The sequence below is a fragment of the Anser brachyrhynchus genome (assembly GCF_964034855.1).
Source record: "Anser brachyrhynchus genome assembly, chromosome: 4".
Lineage (NCBI taxonomy): Eukaryota > Metazoa > Chordata > Aves > Anseriformes > Anatidae > Anser > Anser brachyrhynchus.
In genome coordinates, this window is record NC_137698.1 from 32,109,986 (window position 1) to 32,128,783 (window position 18,798).

The window sequence follows — 18,798 nt, forward strand, 5'->3', positions numbered from 1 at the left end:
AGGCGGGACTACGGGCCGTGGAGGGAAGGGGGGATGCGGCGGGGAGGAGGGGGCTGGGCGCGAGGGCCTCGGCTGACGGTCGCCTCGCGCCTAACGGCCGCCCCGTGCAAACGGTCGCCTCACGGCTAACGGCCGCCGCGAGGGGGTTGGAGGCGCGGCCGCCTTCTCCAGCGGGGAGCTGCGGGGCTCGCGGCGTGAGGCGGCCCGCTGCCCGACAGCTCGGCGGCTCCTCCTCCTCCTCCTCCGCTCCCGGCCGGCCTCTGTGGGACGGGGATGGAGGGACGGGCCCCGAAAAGCCTCGGCCACGGGAGGCAGAATGGCCAGAGTACCCCTGCAGAGGGCAGGGGAGTTTTTGTGCCACGTCCCCCTTCTGTTCGGGGTGCGTTGCGTGAGAGGAAAACCGCGTTGTTGCTGACGTGATGCCTGTGAAATACGTGCATCCATTTAATTTTTTCCCCATTGCTCTTCCCAGCAGAGAAGCATCCAAACAACTGCCCTAGAGTTTCCTGCACATCAAAAGGGATTTTCCAAATGCTTTTCTCCAACTGGAGTTGTTAGGACTCACCTGACAGTCTGAAGATTGTCAAAGTGCCTGGCAAAATCACAGTGATTAGGCAGGTACACGGAGGGCAGTGTATGCTTTGGTGTCAATGCCCTTTGCAGTGGTTGCTTTTGCAGGAATAGAAATGGTTCCTGAATTGTTTCATATCCACATGCAATCACAGCTTTTGGCCAGATAAATGCCCCCTGAAGAGTGGAAAACCAGAAGAGCAAGATGATTGCAGATACTTCTGTTTCTGTGTGTTAATTTTCAAAGGTTAATGAAATTAAAAACACAATAATAAGTGCTTTCAATACATTTTGGTGTGCGTTGACAAGTCCTTGTCAGTAGCTAATGTGAAAGAGACATTACTGTACAGTGTTGTTACAATGTTATAACCTACTAAACAGAGATTTTCAAAGGGATCTCCAAGTAAGTTATGACCCTTACAACTGAAATTTGAATAGAGGATTGCTGACAACATGCCAAGGAGACTTCAGAAATAACACAGTCATCACATGTGATAATCTATGTGGAACAAGAGAGGTAGTGCAGCACTTGTAAAAAACATTTAAAGCCCTTTATACCATCTAAAGAATTGGTGTATGGAATAAAAATCCTAAGGAGACTTATAATTCTTTTTGCTTATTTAAAAAGAATGAAAGAATATTCAGGACATAATAAGATTTCTGGGAGGACTATAGGACGAATACTTGATGGGCTACTGCTGTAGTAACTCTTGGGCAGAGACCTTGCTACATGAAGCCAGAAGGGCCACAGATGCTCATAGATCCAGCTGTAAGGATCTGTATGGATTCTAGATGTAAGTAAAATTGTAAAAGTTTAGACCTTAGTAAGATAAAGCAAAGTAACTTTAAAAATTGATTAAGCTCTTGACATACTTTATGAAAAAATGGAGTATGTGTTTGAATTGCCACATAAGTAAAAAAATTATAACATTGAAAATCTTCTGAAATCTCATGTAGTGCTTGGTGAACTTCTGAATCTGTGTTAAGATCTGTTAAAATTCTTAGTAAGTGAGGAGAGAAATTATGGATGGATGGACATCAGAAAGTTGGCAAACCTTTTTTCAGTTGGCATTCCAAGAACAGTAGAGGGACACCCTGCATTTGCATCAAGCAGGCATAATCAATTCTACTTAGTTTAACACAGTCCACGTCTACTGCGAAAGCCACTTCTGGTTGCTTTTATTTTGAATGATGACCAAGAATGAATGTTTCAATATAACCAGTTAAAACCATGCACAGAATATGCTAATTTTGAAAGGAGGAAAGAAAATTGTCGGAAAAAAACCAAGCAAACTATTGGTTGAAGATATCTTTGTAGAAAACAAGCAAAATCTGAAGGCATGTAAATCTCTTTTTGCATTAGACATCATGTGATAAATCATGCTGCTGTAATTGGGTAAAAGGCTTAGGAGGGGTCAGCTTCTTACCAGTTAACTAGGATTTGGGTACTTCTGATTGCTGTCTACTTTTCCTGTTTGGTAGGAACTAAGTTTGGGGAAAACAGGAAAACACATCCTGCTCTATCTTTATAAGCTTTGCTTTTCTGAAGTCCTGGGCAGGGGATGGATGTATACTGGAATAGGATAAGGCAGGGACAAGAGTGGATTAAGAATCAGTAATAACAACATCCCAATTCTTTTAAACTTTCAAGGAAATTCACTTCTTTATTCTGTATATGGGGTAAGCCCCTATGCTTATAAAAAGGTACTAGAGAAATTACATCAAATTCTTTTTGAATATGGTTTTCAGAATGTAGATTATCCTGGCAATTTTGCATACAAGCATGACACTTTTTTAAAAGTGCTGATATCAGCAAAATTCAAAATCGCTCTATACAATTCTTTTGGTTTGGTTCAGGCTTGTAGGTTGCATTGCAGGCTGTTCTTGGGATTAAGCTTTACATGCAAGTGTTCTGGCATCAGAGGTGATGTAGATTTGTTAAATGTAAACTGAAAAGTGGTAGACTCAACAGCATAGGCAGTGTTGAAGCACACAGTGATTAATTTTCTTTTCTAAAACAGGGTTCCCATTTTAAAGGTTTGGACAATGCTGAATTAAAGAATTCAACCACGTGATTTGCTGAGAGGGGCCAACCTTCCTTTGAGGTGTTAGCTGAATCAAGATTATCTGGTAGATCTTAGACAACATTTGGTTTCGGTGGAAGGACAGACAGGCTTTAAGTCAACAAGACACACTATGTACATGTCAGACTCTAAGCTGTTAACCCCAGGCTGTGTTTCAAAGCCCAGCCCCGTCAGTCACTAGGCATTTGGTCACCGGAGTTTGGCATTTCACACAACCATTTAGGCTGTATCAGCTGCACTTCCATAAAGCCTGCAGCTCATTCTCTATAGCATGCAGTCTCATTCCAATTTGGGTACCATCATGCACTGGGTTCATGACTTGCTGCCCAGCTGCTTTTTAGTGTTCAAGAGCAGGAGAGTAGCTGTGGAACTAGCCACAGCGGGGATGTGCGTGGGATGGAATGATGACGTGAAATGCTTTCTAGAAAGTTTCCTATAACTGAAATCCCACAAGGCAACTTCTCCCCTTTGTGTCCCCCTGAACCCTTGCATACTTCTCAGGAGTTTCCTGCATTGGCCATCAGAAAGCCAAAAGAGTTGCAGTCTCAGATTACAGGAGAAAAAACAACTGCTGTACTTTTTAAGTGTTGATATGCGTGGTTTTTCCTGATGTGAGATACTAACTTCATCTGGGAATTGCTGAGGTCTGTGGAAGGAAAAAGTAACATAAGATCCTTTTATGCTGTATGAGAGGACAACTGCTGAGACAATAATTTTGGGATAACTACTTGGGATAAAAAGCCAAGAACTTTTACACTCAGTTCAGTGTGGTTTGTATTAATACACAACCACTATAAAACAAAGCATTTTAATAAGTTACATTTTTTAATTTTGGACTTTGCTCTTAAAGTTTATATTGTTAATATAAACCCTAATAAAAATGGTGCTTTATATGGTATTGTTGGATTTCATTTAGCGAAGCTATTTTACTAACATCAAACTGAATTATGGGTATTTTTTATTTTTCTATTTCAAATCATAATGGTCTGAGACTTGAAATTTGGGATTGTCATAATATGCTTTTAAGGTGCAGAAACAGGCATGCGTTTTTTTAAGATCCCTTCAACAAGACTAGTTATTTTTAATGTAGCAATACACCATTTTGTTTGTTTTCTAATTCTGGTATTTACAAGCTATAACTGAAACTACCCTCAATACGTCAATACAATAATCTGTGTAGATTTGAGAAACTTTGCAGGCTCTGTTCCATCCTCCTGTAAGAGGAATATCATGTTAGCAATGCAGAGCAAAGTAATCATATTTAACCAATTCTTTCCTAACACCTCCTACAATCAGTGGAAAGACTCCTGCTTATTTTCATAGACTTGTAGTCCGAAGTTCCTGGGAAGTTACAGTCCTTGATATTTCTTTGCAGGTTTAGTTTGGGGTAAAAAATATAGAAGAGTGGAACTCTCTATTACTTGATCTGCCCCTTTGCGCATACTTGGGACATTACTAAATGTATGTCCTCATTTCCATTTAGGTTAGGAAACAGCTGGCTCGACTTTACTGTCAGCATCAAAAATCCACTGAAGCTCAAGACATGCAATTTTATAAGGTTGTTTACTTGGTTTTAGATTCTTCCAGTTTACTATTTTTTTGAGTGGCTCTCCAGGTTCATATTCCAGCCTAGCTGCATATTTAACATTCAGATCCTACTGCTTGTGCTCAGGAGAAAACATATCTTTAAACTATTGCATCTGGATGAAGCAGAGGTTTCAGAACCACTGATTTTCTCCTGCCTTTTATTGGTGCTTCTGTATCAGAGTGCTGCTGAGTAATGTAGGACTCTGGGTTTTACTCTCTCCCTTTACAGAAAAGGACTGCCAGTGAACTCATGCAATTTGGACTGGGAAAATAATTTAAGGAAAAAAAAAAAAAGAAAAGGTTTATATCTGATTCATTTCCTTCCTATGCAGTTGTGAGCAGCCATACCACCAGACATGATTTAAGAGGCCTCTAAAGTCTGTTGTAGCACATATCTTGCAGACTTCAGAAGTAGAAAAGAAAGTCCTAGCTTTCATTTCAGAGAAGTTCATTTTGGTTCATGCTGAACTGAATTCGGATGAACTGAAGCATGCCTTTGAAAGCAACATAGTCTCTTGTATGCTGTATGGCAAATAGCCACAAAAATTATTGCTATTCCAGGAAACAAAAACTGCCCTTCCACTGGTTTTTCAGAACAATGACCAGACACACAAAAAAATGGTAGCAGTTAGAGTAGCTGCTGGGTTATAGGATGGGTGGGGTTTGAAAGAAGGTCCCTTTGCCAAGATTCAAGAGAAATTTCCCTTAATTCTAATGGCTTTCAGCTTACAGCTGGAAATACTCTCTTTCTGCAGAGAATGCAAAAGAAAGTGATGGGAGAAGTAAACTGGGTTTGAGGAGGTCTGAATTTTTCCTTAGTATGAGTTCACAGGAAGAAGTAGATCTGGCCTGGGGCTCAGTTATCTGTGCACTGCAATGTTTTGTCAGTTTCTGTGAATTCATTTGGTTTGTTTTTGTACAGTAGTTCACAGAGAAAGAAAACACCACTCTACGCTAATTGCACTTCCTCTGACACCAGCAATGAGAAAAAAATTTCCAACATTTCCCTGATATCAGATCAGGTCTTGCCTGAATGAAAGAAGAGTAGTGGATTTATATATATATATATATATTTTGTTCTATCTTTTACTTTAGCTATATCACTGTTAGATTCAGAGGAACTATTTCTTATTTATTCCAAGGACTATTTACAACTTTTTGCCTAAGGAATTACAGTGTGACAAAACCGTATCTTCCATCACACAGCGTAAATGTGAACAGGAATCAGTCCCACAGCTGATGTACTAGCAAAATAAAAAATCACATCAGAATCAGAATGACATCACATCAGTTTCTGTACATAATACTAAAATGTGCATTTTTATATCAAAAGCATTGTATAGTCTCTGAAGACTTCACAGTTTCAGACAACGTAATAGTATACAAGACATCAGCTTAAAAACAATTGTTTGATTTCCTTGCAAAATCTCCCAGTATTGTATCAATTAAATTGCCTTCCTTTTAATTATCTCAACAATTTGCTTATCGATTTTCTGATTCTTTTAATTCCATTAGATTTAATTTAAGTGAAAAGACTAGCTGAAAATAATTGTCCCTTATTAAAAATATATTCATTCAACAAAAAACTTAAACAGAAGAACAGCTTCAGTGAGACCTAAATTCTTAACAGTTACACTTAAAAATAAACGTAGACTTGTGTTGTTTTTTGTTGTTGTTGTTGTTGTTTTTTTCAGAGCAGGTATGGACACAAGTACATATTAAAGTACCTTCCCAGATCATTTTCTTAAATATGTGCACAAATCCTGTTTATCTCACTGACATGAAAGCATATAGCTTTATGTCTATGCTTAAGCAACTAATCAGGATACTTCTCTGAATTAGGGCTGAAGTAGACAAAAGAATGTTTTGACTTCATCAGCAAAAAAAAGTCAGTGAAATAAAAAGGAGTTCTACAGCAATTTTATCTTAGCTGATAATGTAGCCTACTGTGTGTTACAAAAGAGAGAGTTATAAAAAGTAACACTGGAGGGTGAATTTGATCTGTAGTAAAAACTTTGGCCTAGGGCACATTTTATTTTACAGAGAGACGCATAGGAAGGGGTCAGGAACTTCCAGGATGAACATCCTATATAACTGCATCCCCCTCCCATTCCTTTTTTTTTAAAAAAAAAAAGAAAAGAAATCCTTTTTGTTTAAAAGTCTATGTGGTTTTTAATCTTCAGTAAATGACATAGAGATGGATAGATTCTTACTGACTTCGGTTATTACTGGGTCAATATCATGATTCAGTAGTATAATTCTCATCATTTTTATATCTAGGAGAATCCTTATGGGACTGCTACTAGTCTTGGGGTATTTATGTCAATAGAATAGAATTTTCCTAAGAAAATAATATTGCAAAGATCAGTCACCAAGATTTGCAGAGTTCTTGTTTTCTTGAAACACTGCTGTTAAAAATATTACAAATGTGCATATATGTGTGTGTGTGTGTGTAATATGTACATATAGCTTTTCAGGTTCCTTTTTTGAGTCAGAGTTTCTGAACATCTTGGATGGATATAGGACATCTCAAGGAATAGCAGGATTCCATGTTTCAAGTTTTGTTCAAATGATGCTCACAGGAAACATGAATTAAAATACACTTCTTAAATGTTCATAAAGCTAGTCTCTTATAATGACTTTTCTCAAAGTTCTGATGGTACCTGTTCTGTACAAGTTTCTACTGCAAAGGAGTAGGATAAGAACAATAGCTTCAGAATGAAACAGTCACATTCAGAAAAATAACAGCATGGCACCTTTGCCTAATAAAATTGTGTCCTGTAAATATTCAGAGAGCAAAATCTTGATTCAGCAGCACGTATCTTGGAGAAAGACTTTTATGGTTTGATATGCCAAAACCCAAGAGTTTAAGAGGTTAGAGTAATAACAAATAGTATTTGGTACTACTGGGAATACTTTTATGTGTGTAAACAATGCAGTTCTCCAGCCTGCAGTTGGGACCAATCTGTACAACACAGAGAAATTTCTGCGCAGATGAATCTGATAGTTACAAAGGCAGAATCCCAAACTCAGGACTCAGTAACTAACTCTATTCTGCCAGTTCCAGAGGCAGACCCTTGTGAGTTCTCCACTCATGCTCCACCATCCACTATAGAAAAGCTTGTACCGTAGAAATACTAATATATGTGTTGATATGTTTTAAAGCACTTCTGTTCATCTGTAGATCCCCCTGACAACTATAAAGCGAGTGTAGCATAGGCGTTCCAGGTAACATGTCATATCTATACTGCTCTCCTTGAACAAGGATCATGGCTTTAAAACGGTGTGTTTCTGTTCCATGTTATACAGTCTAACTAGAAATTTCCTTTCTAAGTAAACACTCCAGAGCACATTTTATTACAGTCCTTTTAAAACTTTTCAAATTTAAATGACAACAACAAAAAAAAACATTTATTGCTCTAATACATAATAGCAAGTTGATATTTTTTATAAAGTATTTTAAAAACCCCAAGAACTAAAATACTGTTTGATGATTACAGAGACTTAGTATGTGATTATACAGTGTTTTAATCTATGTTCATTTTATACACAAAATAAAGTTCAGGAAACAGTAAGCAGCAAACTCTGCTATTTATATGTGTATTAGCTACAATTAACAGCCTGATCCAGAAGATGCTGAGCACACTCAACACATTGACTCCAGCAAGTGTTAGAAGATGGTCAGCAGCTACTAGGATGGGGCCCAAAGGATGCACTGGAAGGAGTATGTGATAGCAGTGACAGCGTTTTTATGGATAATTTTCTTATGGAATCACTAAGAAAATATATTTTTAATAGTCATTGATAAGCACCAGCTCACAACACGGCATGTGGCTGCATCACTTGCACATTATGTTTCCTGGCACACTGCATATACAATACGTCTAGAATTCTCAGCACAGATAGAACTGAGAGGGTTGTTATGTAGCACTTACAAACCACCACAAGGAAAATGTATTTTTAGTAGCATTTTGAACAGTAAAATTGCAATATTACTTTAGTGACTATGTTCCCTATCCAAAGGAAAAGTAAAAAGTACTCAGTGACATACTTCCTGAAATTTTAATACTGGCTTTCAGGTGTTAACAATCTAAAGTGCTTTCATGTTTCATACATTTTTTTAAAATCTTCAATTTATACAAAAAAAAAAAAGAATATTTATAAATTTATTCTATACACTTGTGAATGTCGTAGACAATTTAGTCTATTCCTGTTTCCTCACCCAAAAAATTGGCATTGCCATCTCCCAAATCTCTCTTTTGAAACCAAGTCAGTGAGCTTGTTCCTTGAATATAAGCATCCAGAAAATAACAAATTCCAGGGATATCACTGGGAAAATTTGGAGGAAGTTCTTCTCTTGAGCGAGGTGTGAACACAAAACCTGGATATTCCTTTAACAACCTATAACAAAAATGAATCATCTTGGTTAAAAATGAATTAGTCACAAATTGTTACTACATGCATAGACATTCAATAATTCTTTGTGTATTCTTTATAAAGCAGGGCAGAATTTAATTTTATATTTAAATGTTATTTACTGAAAATATTAAAAAAACTGTTTGGTAACGTTGATAACCTGTTAATTCATGCACCACTGCAAACAGGAACATTGCCTCTTTTTTTTTTTTTTTTTTTTTTTTGTCCTGTCAGTGCTTTGAATGTAGGTGATATATTTGTTGTATTTGCAAAAATGGTCTAGTACTGAGAGCTAGCTCACCTTAGCATGAGACTGGTAGCATAATTAGTTACAGCTAATGAAATACTGAAAAGCTTATTAACTAAACTATTCAGATCCTCTTACTATTTCTAAGAATTTTGCTTTTTCACACATAGGTCCACTAAACATAGTAGTCTTTTATATCTGAAATACAGATCACTACTTTTTAGAGATAAATATTGTAAACTGGTTCCTCATGTTCTAGACAAATGCTTTTACATATAGGAGCTGTGCAAGGTGCCATAATGTTATCAATATGTGTTTATAATTCATGTACAAATCAGAAAGTAAAAACATTGAACACAAAATATGTTAACACATCATTCATGCAGGCGAAAGAAAAAACATACCATGAGAATAATAACAATAGTTTATCCTTTAACTAAATTGCCTGTTTTCTAGGCATCCAAACAATTATTTATTTTTTTCAACAGTGTACTCATTTCAGATATTCTCTTGAAATGAATACACAGCCATGCAGAGTATGCCTCAGAATATAAACAAATCTTGTGTGGAAAAACTGTCTAATGATTTAAGAGAAGGCTATAGCTAGTATGATTCAAAATGTTATGCCATATGCACATGGAAGAAATCACTGTTGGCCACCACTGTTCTTCTAACATACACTATAGCTCTTTAGAGTACGTGATCCAAAAGCAGGTTACATGCTGTGTACTCAGATGCCTCTAACACATGTATCAAAATCACCTATAAAAGATAATCTATAGTTTGGCACCCTGTAAGTCACATAGCAGGTGCTGCAGGGGATGTCAGAGTATCACATGCCAAATTCTCTAACACTGGCCGCAGGACCTTGCCACAAGATCAGATGTGCAGCAGTGGGTACAAGCTGAGTAGGAATAGCTGACTGTCCAGGCTGCAGTGAAGGCAGTAGTGCTTCCTTAAAAGGAAAAAAAGATTTTATATCCATATTTCTGGTTATTTTACCCATCCAGCAATATTACTTCCTATTACTGAATTCACTCTGTGTAGTTCACTTTTTAAAATTTTTGGCCGCTCTGGAAGAAACAATAATGTGTATCAATTTAAGTGGCATAAAATTCAGACCTGGACCTGGAGTGAGTAACGGTCTGAACTGTTACTACCACCAAATTCAAACTTATAAAACACTATTACTTGGCCACAAACATATTTGTAAGGTAATTTTAAAATACAACTAAACAGATAATACGAAGTATTACAAACAGTAATACAAAGAGAGGTTGGGAGTATGAAGGGTACAAAGGAAAGATGCTGTATTTTCCATGGCAGAGCTTGCTAACTGCATGACAACAAATACCCTAAAAATGTCTGATTTGAATGGATAATAAATAGTACAGGCTAGATTACATACTAAGGTTCAAACTTAGCTGGGATCAAGACAGGTATAAACTAAACACTGGCTTGGTTGATTCATTGCAATCTATTCATTCAACTACCCTAATCAAAAGAGAATGGAGATGCATAAGGTGATGCTTAACAATTGTTCAGCTAAGTGGTTATTTTCAAGGGCACCTGCATAAACTTGGCATCCAGTTTACACTGAAAGATACATAGCTCAAGGAGGAGACAACTATTTGAGAGAAGTAAAAATTCAAGAGATTTTTCTTTAGCTTCAGGGCAAGAAGCAAAATTGGCCCTGATCCTCCATTTATTTTAAATGTAACAACTGAAAAATAAATATCAGCTGTTCTGTTTCACCCTTTTTCTTGCTGCTGGTTGCATTCGGAATAAAAATAACCACGGTGCGATCATGAGCAGTCAGATAAAAAGGAAAAAAAAAAAAAGAAAATAAACAGCAGCACTTCAGAGGGAAAAAAAAAAAGATCAGCAAGATAATGAATAAATTTCACATTAACTACTTCAGGTGGACATTTTACAGATGTACATTGTAAGGCACTGTACCTGTAAGTTGTTGGGCTGACATTTATTTTTCTAGGTACACTGCAAGATTCAAACTTGTTGGCAAGAGTTACATTATTTCCAAAGAGACAATAACGAGGCATTTTAACCCCCACAACTCCAGCAAAGACAGATCCAGAATGAAGGCCAATACGCATCTTCAAATAAAAAGATAGAAAACAGCATTAAATAAAATTAATGAAATGGTTAAAGTCAGTTTTATACATTTTTCCTTTTAAATAAATAGATTATGAGCTGGTAATACAAATTCAGTTGGTAAAGCCTCCTTAAGATGTCTGTATTCTTTCTGTTCACTACTGCCTGTGCTAGCCCAAGTTTACCTCAATGTATAAACATCATCAGGAGACGCTACGACACTTGAATATTTTCCTGGGAGGGACTGCATGGCACAGTGTTAGACTGGTGACAGTTACTGAATCACACTTACTTTTCTGTTATGGTCGGAAGATAAGACTTAGGGAACAGTGAAGAAAATATGTATATGCTGTAGTTTCAGTTGAATTGTATTTACAATGTACCACTTAGAGTAAATCCCAATCTCAGAGTACATAATTCGGCTAATTAATGAAATTATACAGCAGTGGAAACATTTTGATACCTCTTCTTTACAACTTGTACTCAGATTTTTGAGTTTTGCTTAGCTGGTACTGATTTCTATGTTCCTTTTTTTTTTTTTTTAAGTGTATTTTATGGTCATTATACATATGTAGACATGTTTTCTTCAGCATAGCACTCTAACACAGCAATGGCTGATGTTGGGAAACTTGCATATCTACTATGTGTGCTATTCTTTATATACCCACCGAATACCATATCATTTATGAAGAAGTTACAATTTCTAGTTTTGAGTGAGAAAGCAAAAAAGCTGGCAACAAAAGCAAAATCCACCCCCACAGCAAAGATGGCTCATATATGTACATTGACACAGAAGTCTGATTTAAAATAAGCAGTTTGCAGTCACGTCTTTTCTTTGACAATTCATATAGAAAATGACAGTATACCATGACATACTTGTTGCTTTGCAAAACAGTCATGAAGCATTTCATTAAAATAGATGCATGCTTTCATTAGAAATAGAAAGATTCTGTTTTCTTCTAAGAAGCTTCTCGAATTTTTATACATTTTTTCTCTCTATTTTAAAATTACTTTTTGAATGTAACAACATTGCTCATTCAAAACCATAGAAGTAGCAATTGTGTGGAAATTATAAACGTGATAATATTGACAAGATGTTTCTATATTTTTAACCCTAGTTTAATTTGATATTGTGAAATACAAAAAGAATGGTATTTATAACACTGCTGTTATATAAATGTATGATAAATGTGGAACATGTTATCCTCTTAATAATCACTTTCTTGCTTTTGGAATACAAACATTCCTTAATCTATAATCAAAGAAGTTTGAAGTTTTCTAAAGTAATAAATGAACAGACAAATGTTAAAAATGAGCAAATGAAAGACATAATGAATTGAGACACCAGTATTAAAAATAATAGACCACATTCCGGGACATTTGAACTTAATGGAGAAGGCCCACATCATTTGTCATGTGCACTGATCTTTCTCCTTTTTTTCTTTTTTTTTTTTTTTTCCCAGTGAGAGGTGAACCTATGTGGAAAGTTCAGTACATGCTTATGTCCTCATTGAAAGGAGGCCATAAATGTAACTACCACTGAATCGGACAGTTGTCTTGCCGTTCTTATGGTATTGGTTCAGTATCTGACTGTAAAACACAAACAGCAACAGAATCCATTAAAGATATGTGGATTGCTGCATTTAGAACATGTATTTGATTATTCATGTTTATACCTGTTGCTTCAAAAGACTTTGATGTTCTCATTGGTTCTAATTCTGAGGGATTAGTCTCGTAATTAGAAAATGATAACAGAATATTTCACGCCACTTACAAATCTATTGCTACTGAGACAAAACCAGCAGCTTATCAGTGTGCACCTATTGATTTCACTGCATTTAAGCTTTTGGGGTTAATTTTCAGATTTCCGTTTCATCTTTAACTCTCCACAAAACTCTCATTCATAGAACTAAAACGATCAGTTTCTCCAGCCATGCACCCTTGATCCCACACCTTGTTTGAGTTAATGTGAAATTTCCTTGACACAAAAACCCTGAAACCAACTAGACAACCAAAAATTTCCATTTTTACCATATAAAATACAATAAAATATATGACCTTGATAGGCTCTCCATGGGGAGACACCACCTCATCTGACAGCTCCATCATCTTCAGGGCCATCAATGCTATTTGAACAGCATGGGTTTCACTTTCTTTGTGTAAACCTCCAGCAACACAGTAGGCATCTCCAATAGTCTCAACCTGAAACAGGTATATTTGTTCCTTAGTGTTATACTGCTTGACATATAAAAGAATAGCCTGTGGTTTCAGCAGGAATTTTACCTAACAGTTTGACTGAGATTTATTTGTCCTGCTAAATGGTCCTGGGCAAATCCTGCAGTGTCATTCAAAAGGAAAAAAAATATACAACTTGTATTTATTGCTAGGCACAATGCTAGAATACCTTTCCTTACTCAGCTGTTGTCAGGCACTTGTAGCTACATTAAAGACCTATTTACCCCAGATTCACAGCACTGTAGCTGAAATTAATTTTTAAAATGACCGCTTAGGTTTTGATGGGTTTCTCACTTGGCTGCATGCATGGCTGATGCTGTTGATATACTTTTCATTGTTTTGTGATTGATTTTAAATCTTTCATAAAATGAAGGTGTAGGACAAAATATTTTTTGGACTTCCATTATCCTCTGTCCCATTTACTAATAATTTCCTTTCCTGCCACAGAACCCCACAGAAGAACAATAAATTGTGTACCTTATAGACATCTAGCTCTCCACATTGGTAATCAAAGCGAGTATAAAGCTCATTAAGCATGGTGATAACCTGCATAGGTGAGCACTGAGAACAGATGGCAGTGAATCCAACAATGTCAGAGAAAAGCATTGTGACATTATTAAATTTCTTGGCTTGCACAACTTGTCCCTGCCACAGCTGCTGAGCAACCTCTCCAGGAAAAATAGAAAACAGAAGATCTACGGTCTTCTTCTTTTCCTCTTCAAGTGCTTGATGGGCCTGCTCAAGGGTTGCTTTTAGCTTTCCTAACCTCTTTTTCAGTCCATCCTGAGCTCTGGCTTGTTCTCCAATCAGAACAACATCTCTCAGTGCATTGTGAATAGGAATATCTGAGAGGTATAATCCACGTCCTGTAAAATCTTCTAGCCTATCCACACATGGGGATCCCAAGAATAGGATGGCACTGGATTCAAGAATATAGATCATTTGGCCTTTAAGATCCATTACCTGAAACAGTTAAAGAAACAAGGATTCATGCACAACTTGCATGGCAAGTGCTTAGAAACAAGACATACATTTTGCTGAACCATAGGCGAATCAGAGTGGCCCACAGTCCTCACATTTTCATTCAGTTGCTAAAGAGAAAACATGGAATACAAAATCATAGAGCTAAATCATAAGTTCAGCTTATTTTACTTAAGCCTTCTGGTGCAAAAGTTAAACCACAGCTTAAGGCCAAACCGCTAATTATGTTTGGGTATTAGTAAGTATCAATTTTATCTTAGGGAGAAAAGAAAATCAAAAGAAGAACTTTGTGCATTTTTATCTACTGGTTAAGATGTTATTGATTACAGTGGTCAATGAATTTCTGCTAACAATTGGTTAGCAAAACCATGTTTGGTTCATGCACTTCATTCTCTGTAAGATAAAGTGAGAACAACTGTTTCAGTTTTATTAGAGGATGTTCAGTACTCACTGCAATTTAAAATTAAAAAGCAAAAATGCCAGAAATATCCCACTTTAATGACCTGAAAAAGCACAGTATTTTGTGTGAAGTGCTGTTTTTATGTCTCTTCCATATTCAGTTGTGTAATGTGCAAGGTGCTGCAGAGCTCTCCCTAACATTGCTTTGAATCACCATTTTTTTTGAAAAAAAAAAAAAAAAAGGATATTTCATGGTAGTGACTGCATCAGTTCAGATATCTGAATATCAAAGATACAAAATCCTGAAGAAAGCAAAGGCTCAATGAGCACAGGAAATGTCTATTCCTTTCCCCAAATCCTAGAATTGTTGTTTCTAGGTGACTCAATTGCACTTAGGTTAAGCTTCCCCTGCCACTGTCTCTGTATTGGTGATGCTCTTATTCTCAGCAGCAGGACATGCCGCTGATTTTATCTCAATTCACCGAGTTTATCTCCATATTTCAAATTACTCATTTTTTAATAAAATCATGTCAACAGTCAGATTTTACTCTTGTAAAAAAAGTTTTAATGGAGAATTTTGACTGAATATTGGTTTCAGAATCTGAATTACATTACAGTGCCCTCACCATAGATCATTATTATTTATGTGTATTAGATGTTGAAAGGTAGACAATGAAAAATACAACATAATTTTGTTTGGTGGCTATTTTAACTGTCTTGCATCTCCCAAAAGAAGAAAACAAATTCCTCACTGAAGCCATTGTATTAAAAAGTCTCTTACCATGGATGATTTCATATCAGTATTATCCCATCTTCTCACTCGTACAGTAAACTGCATATTTAGCATTGTCATTATTCCACTAAAAGTGCAGCTTATTTTAGGGGTAAGAATTTCAAAATACTCTTCAAAATTAGGCTTAGCTTGAAGCTCTCTCCTGGTCAAAAGTCTTCTTATCCCATTTCCAACTTGTAGAACAGACATGTCCTTGTCAAACATAAAATGAAACGGAAAAATCTTACAGAACACAGAGGCAGGAATCACAAGTGAAGACTGTGGTTTACATGGAGATAAAGAAGGTTTTGCACTTTTGACTTGTATAGAGTAAAGCAAATAAGGCTGATTAACAAACTCAGTGCAGTCATTATGGAAACAAGGAGGCATGAGCATGATTTCCACCTCAGTTTCATACAAAATATGAGCTGCTGCTTTAATAATGCCAGATAAAATAAGACTTGTGACTTTCTTGGGAAAGAAGTAATACACATTTAAGAAGTCCTGATCTTTCTCCAGGCATAATATGGAGGCTTCTTCAAGTCTGTCCTTTTTTCCTGCTTCTTGGTTGTGGCCACTTTGCTTCAGCAGAGTAGTGAAACTGTTCAAGAAGTCCTTCAGGGTTCCTCCAATAACTCCTAGTATGTGTTCATCCTCTTCATAGCATATTTTGAATAGCTCTTCACCAAGAGATTCCCGTAGAGACTCCACAGGCACACCTGCATGCAATCACATTTTAGTCAGAACTGCACTCATCATGCTGAATCTCAGGCTGATCTCCACTTTTTTCATCCTAGATCAAATCAAATTAGCAATTTCCTTCCTTGACCCATCACAGACAACTGAGGACTTTCTCTCTTAGGTCCTGTTGTGACCATTTAAAGTTGTACTGCCTGGTGCCTGGAAAACATGGAGACAATAGGCTGTAGTTTGGAATGATCCAAGATTCAGTGCTGTGCGGTAGGGGGTGTAGACAGAATGAATGCACATTTTGGCACAGGACTTAACCCAGTTCCCTTAGCTTGATATAAAGAACTAAAATAATTTTATAAAACAAAATAAGAGTCAAAATAAAATCGTCTCTGTGCACACATGCAGATATAAGTACTATGCTTGATCCAATAAATTAAATGACCTTAGGAATATTCCAGGGCACTGAGACCAACTGGCACAGAACGGCTCACATCTTTGTAGCAAATTCATTTTAATGGGATAGCTGCACGCAAACTGATTGTTGAGTATGTCCCAACTCCCCAACTGTTACTGGGAATCATTTGGAAAACCGTTATCTGTCACAGGCCAACCGTGTGCCAGGACCAGCTTAACAGCTTAAGTGTACAGAAGACCAAGTTTCAGTTTCTGGAAATGTTAATTTACTACTATAGATGTGGCCATAGAGTTCTCCTATTGCAAATTAAAGCAGTTCTCTTCCCACAGACTAGAATCCTCCAGAAGATGTAAAGGATCAAACATTTTTTCAGTATAACACTGTCATGTATTACTGAACATATCTTACAACTCCCTATATGTTGTTATCTTAGCAGTGTATGAATCTATGACATCTCAGACTTGAGAAACTCTTTAACTCAAATCTTGACTCGAGCTGTTAGTTGCACAGATGCAGTTTTAGTATCTGTGATGTCAGCATCACCCAAGCCATGATGACGAGGAAATTATTTCTTAGTAGCAAGACTATTTTATATATTCATGCATTACTTTATAGTTACATCAGCTTTATATAATCTATGTATGTGCAATATAGATGTGTTATTAAACAAGCTTACATTACCTGCTGCATCAGCATGATCACTGATTATTTTTTCAAAATCTTCTCTATCCCCAGTTTTTCTGTAAAGATCATAAAAATATAAATAAAACCCCTGAAAAATCAAGATAAACATGGTAAAAATAACAGGCAACAGAAGTTATATCTAGCCTGTCTTTACTCAGTAAAGACCAAGTTTTGCTGATCAAATAGGCAGTTTTTCTTTCATTCAAAATAGGGTTTTGGTGGGATCTTAGATTATCCTGTGCATTTGAGATAAATTAAAGTTTTAGTGGTCTGAGCTCAGATTATGGATTGAGGCCAAATGTTGTAGGCTGTCATTGATTAAAATCTCTTACGTTGCAACAACCCTATTTTTAGTTTGGTTTATATTTTGTTACTTGAAGTTGTAACTATATTTCATATTCATGTATAATATAACTGGAATATACATTCAAGCATTTTACGTTCCATTAAATAGAAAAGATGTGAGAAGGTATTTCTGTTTTTATAGAATAATTCATTACTTTAGAATTACTTATTCATAGGTAGTAATCCAGGTTTCTGTGATACAGGATGGCAGCTCTCTGAGTTCTGTGAGGTCAAAAAATATCACCCTGAATGTCAGATGCAAAATGATGAGATGTAGCTTAGATGAACTTCTACATAAACAGTTAGCCATTGATAGAGATTTTCTGAATTTCCTTAATTGAAATATTTTAAATAAATATATATGCAAAAGCAGCAATACAGATGTTTAGATTTGCTTTAGATTTGTCTTAGTACACCATTCAGAATAGAATACTATTTTTTTGATTCAAACTAATACTGCATGAAACAATACGTAATTATTCATTTCAGTTCGCATTTGCAATACACATCTGTTCAGCTATCTAGACTATGATCATTCACTGTATCAAAAGCCAACTTTTTTTTGTGTAATACTAATCACTTGCATTTAAAATTCTTTCCCCAGGGTCATAGAAATATCAGTGTTTTATTTACTATTAGAAGGCCATACGATTGTTGTGAAATAAGGCAACCATATTCACCTGTCCATCTATGTCTGAGTAGTCTCCAAGTTCCTCCAAAACACCTGCTTATTTTAAGCAATATTTCCCCGCACAAATGGCTTATTTTGCCCATCAAGCTAACTTACATTGCATGAAATGTCACACACCAATTTAACAAGGTAATAGAACACAGATTCCAGAATTCCTGACTCCCAGTCACCACCCTAGTTGTTCAGAATTCTCAGCAAAACATTTCTGGTGCACAATGCAGTTGCAAACCCATTACGCATACATACCTGGTTTCTTTTATTCTGTGTTTTGCTAGTGTTCTTTGAAGTGCAAGATTTAGCCTTTCAAACTGGGGAAGAAAAAAATCTACATTGATTAAAATATCATTGCTGAAAATTTAATCAGAAGAATAACATTTTTATAAGGAGAATTACTTTGCTGTCCTTGAACATCTTTTTTCAAGGTGGTATCATTAGAAAGACCATGCTATTTCTGTGTTTGGGGTTTAGTTTATGTTGATGTCTTCAGCTCCAGTACCACTGTAATTAAGCCCCCTTAGCTGATGTGTACCTGTAGTTGGGCATTTAAAATAGTGATGTACTTTACCT

The 18,798-nt window shown here is 36.4% G+C and overlaps 1 protein-coding gene across 8 annotated transcripts in view; it reads right to left on the reverse strand.

The window, feature by feature from the left end:
• Positions 1–5,301: 5,301 nt before the first annotated feature.
• Positions 5,302–18,798, reverse strand: part of GUCY1A1 (guanylate cyclase 1 soluble subunit alpha 1) — a 37,277-nt gene continuing 23,780 nt past the window's right edge. For 7 of the 8 annotated variants that reach the window (XM_080589444.1, XM_080589450.1, XM_080589445.1 and 4 more), the window contains 7 exons: positions 18,478–18,539; positions 17,193–17,251; positions 15,413–16,122; positions 13,729–14,214; positions 13,075–13,218; positions 10,864–11,018; positions 5,302–8,642 (listed from right to left, as the gene is read on the reverse strand). In XM_080589444.1, the coding sequence (XP_080445570.1) occupies positions 8,441–8,642; positions 10,864–11,018; positions 13,075–13,218; positions 13,729–14,214; positions 15,413–16,122; positions 17,193–17,251; positions 18,478–18,539 (1,818 nt within the window). In that variant the 3' untranslated portion in view covers positions 5,302–8,440. Of the gene's footprint in view, positions 8,643–10,863; positions 11,019–13,074; positions 13,219–13,728; positions 14,215–15,412; positions 16,123–17,192; positions 17,284–18,477; positions 18,540–18,798 lie in introns of those variants that run through there. The other variant, XM_080589451.1, reaches the window with a different exon arrangement.